The sequence below is a fragment of the Mandrillus leucophaeus genome, unplaced genomic scaffold (assembly GCF_000951045.1).
Source record: "Mandrillus leucophaeus isolate KB7577 unplaced genomic scaffold, Mleu.le_1.0 Scaffold12, whole genome shotgun sequence".
Taxonomy (NCBI): domain Eukaryota; kingdom Metazoa; phylum Chordata; class Mammalia; order Primates; family Cercopithecidae; genus Mandrillus; species Mandrillus leucophaeus.
The window spans coordinates 3,789,049-3,791,176 of NW_012100320.1; the positions used below are offsets into that span (position 1 = coordinate 3,789,049).

The 2,128-nt window shown below is 41.3% G+C and overlaps 1 protein-coding gene across 6 annotated transcripts in view; it reads right to left on the reverse strand.

The window, feature by feature from the left end:
• The window catches only part of DPP8 (dipeptidyl-peptidase 8), an 80,089-nt gene that overhangs the window by 59,534 nt on the left and 18,427 nt on the right, over nt 1-2,128 (reverse strand). For all 6 annotated transcript variants that reach the window (XM_011968220.1, XM_011968196.1, XM_011968215.1 and 3 more), the window contains one exon: nt 523-691. In XM_011968220.1, the coding sequence (XP_011823610.1) occupies nt 523-691 (169 nt within the window). The remainder of the gene's footprint in view (nt 1-522; nt 692-2,128) is intronic.

Here is a 2,128-nt window from a genome sequence, read left to right on the forward strand (position 1 = left end):
GGCTCACCACAGCCTCGACCTCCTGGACTCAAGTGATCCTCCTACCTCAGTCTCCCAGGTAGTTAGAATTACACACGCCACTATGCTCAGCTAATTTTTTATATTTTTTTGGCAAACAGGGTGTCACCATGTTGCCCATCCTGGTCTTCAACTTCTGGGCTCAAACAATCTACCTGCCTCAGCCTCCCAGAGTCCTAGGAGCCACCATGCCCAGCCTAAAATTTTATTTTAATAACAAGAGTTCTATGAAAATTCTGGCAGTCTTATTAGGCTAAAAGAACAATCATGTCAGAGGTTCTTTTGTTGCACTGTTTGAAAATGAACATTAAGATAAAGCAGTATTATACATGTGGTACATACCAGTTATCCTCTGTACTTTTCTCTATTTTTAAAAAATTTTAAAGACTTGAATTTCAAACACAAAGATCACCCAGCTTGGTGATCTAATGTCAAAATGCAAGAAGCAAATTATACTTCAAAAAATACTGTTCAGAAAAGTAAATTTGAAGAACTATGCCTTACCATTGTGCACATAAGTGAGTCTCCTTTCTTCTCTGGTTACGATGTTAGATATCCAAATATCATTGCTATGTATAAAAGCAATCCAGTCTGGATCGGCAGGGCATAATTTTGGATCCATCCGTATGTTGGGACAACTAGTTTCCACTAAATTGGGCCTTAAAGGTTGTTGCTAGAAAAGTAAACAACATTCTAAGGTAAATATCAGGCTGACACATACATGTTCCAGCACGCTTCCTATATGAAGAAGAATATTTCTAGGTAAAATGTCAACAATGAGGCCAGGCGTGGTGGCTCACACCTGTAATCCCAGCACTTTGGGAGGCCAATGCAGGCGGATCACCTGATGTCAGGAGTTCAAGATCAGCCTGACCAACATAGTGAAACTGCATCTCTACCAAAAATACAAAAATTAGCTGGGCGTCGTGGTGGGCACCTATAGTCCCAGCTACTTGGGAGGCTGAGGCAGGAGAATCGCTTGAACCCGGGAGGCAGCTATTGCAGTGAGCCAAGATAGTGCCACTGCACTCCAGCCTGGGTGACAGAGAGACTCAGTCTCAGGGAAAAAAAAAAAAAGTCAACAATGATCATTGCTTCCCAGAAAAATATACTTTCCATTGCCTTAACTTACCAGAAAGGACTCATTTTTTTACTTTGAATGAAAAAGCTAATTGTAATAGGAGAGGACGTAAAGACAATAAAACAGTACTTCATAAATTTTGTTGCCCCAACCTGCCCCAATATCTCTTAAGAGTATTGACTGTTCATTAAACATTGTTATTGAACACTTATTCATCAAATATTTTATTAAATATTTTAAAATTATTTTTACCAATATAAAATAGTTTGCTGATAAAAATGTAATAGAAGCCAGGATCATCACAATTCTCTCAAGAGTTCCTAAAGCTCATAATGAATTGCCTAGAATAAAACCAAACATAAGCCACTTGAGAGGCTGAGGCAAGAGGATCACTCGAGCCTAAAGTCCAAGACAAGCTGGGGCAATATAGTGGGACCCTCACCTCTAAAAAGAATTTTTTTAAATTAGTCGGGTGTGGCGGCACATATCTATAGCTACCCAGCTACTCAAGGAGGCCGAGGTGGGAGGATTGCTTGAGCCCAGGAGTTTGAGGCTGCAGTGAGCCATGATCTCGCCACTGTACTCCAGCCTGGGTGACAGAGCAAGACTCTCTCCAAAGAAAAAAAAAAAAGTGTGTGTGTATATATATAATTTATTAAGATGAATTAGCTTTCAAGGGAAACAAAAAATTGCCTTGTGATAACGATCTTCCAAAATCTCCCTCAATGCTTACACAGGAAGTGGGAACTAATGCCCTTTACCCTTCTTTTTTTTTTTCTCTCTCTCTCTTTTAGGTAGTCTCACTGTCACCCAGGATGGAGGGCAGTGGAACGATCTCGGCTCACTGCAACCTCCATCCAACTCCCGGATTCAAGCAATTCTCTTGCTTCAGCCACCCAAGTAGCTGGGACAACAGGTACGCCTGGCTAATTTTTGTATTTTTAGTAGAGACAGGGTTTCACCATGTTGGCCAGGCTGGTCTCAAACTCCTGACCTCAAGTGATCCACCCGCCTCAGCCTCCCAAAGTG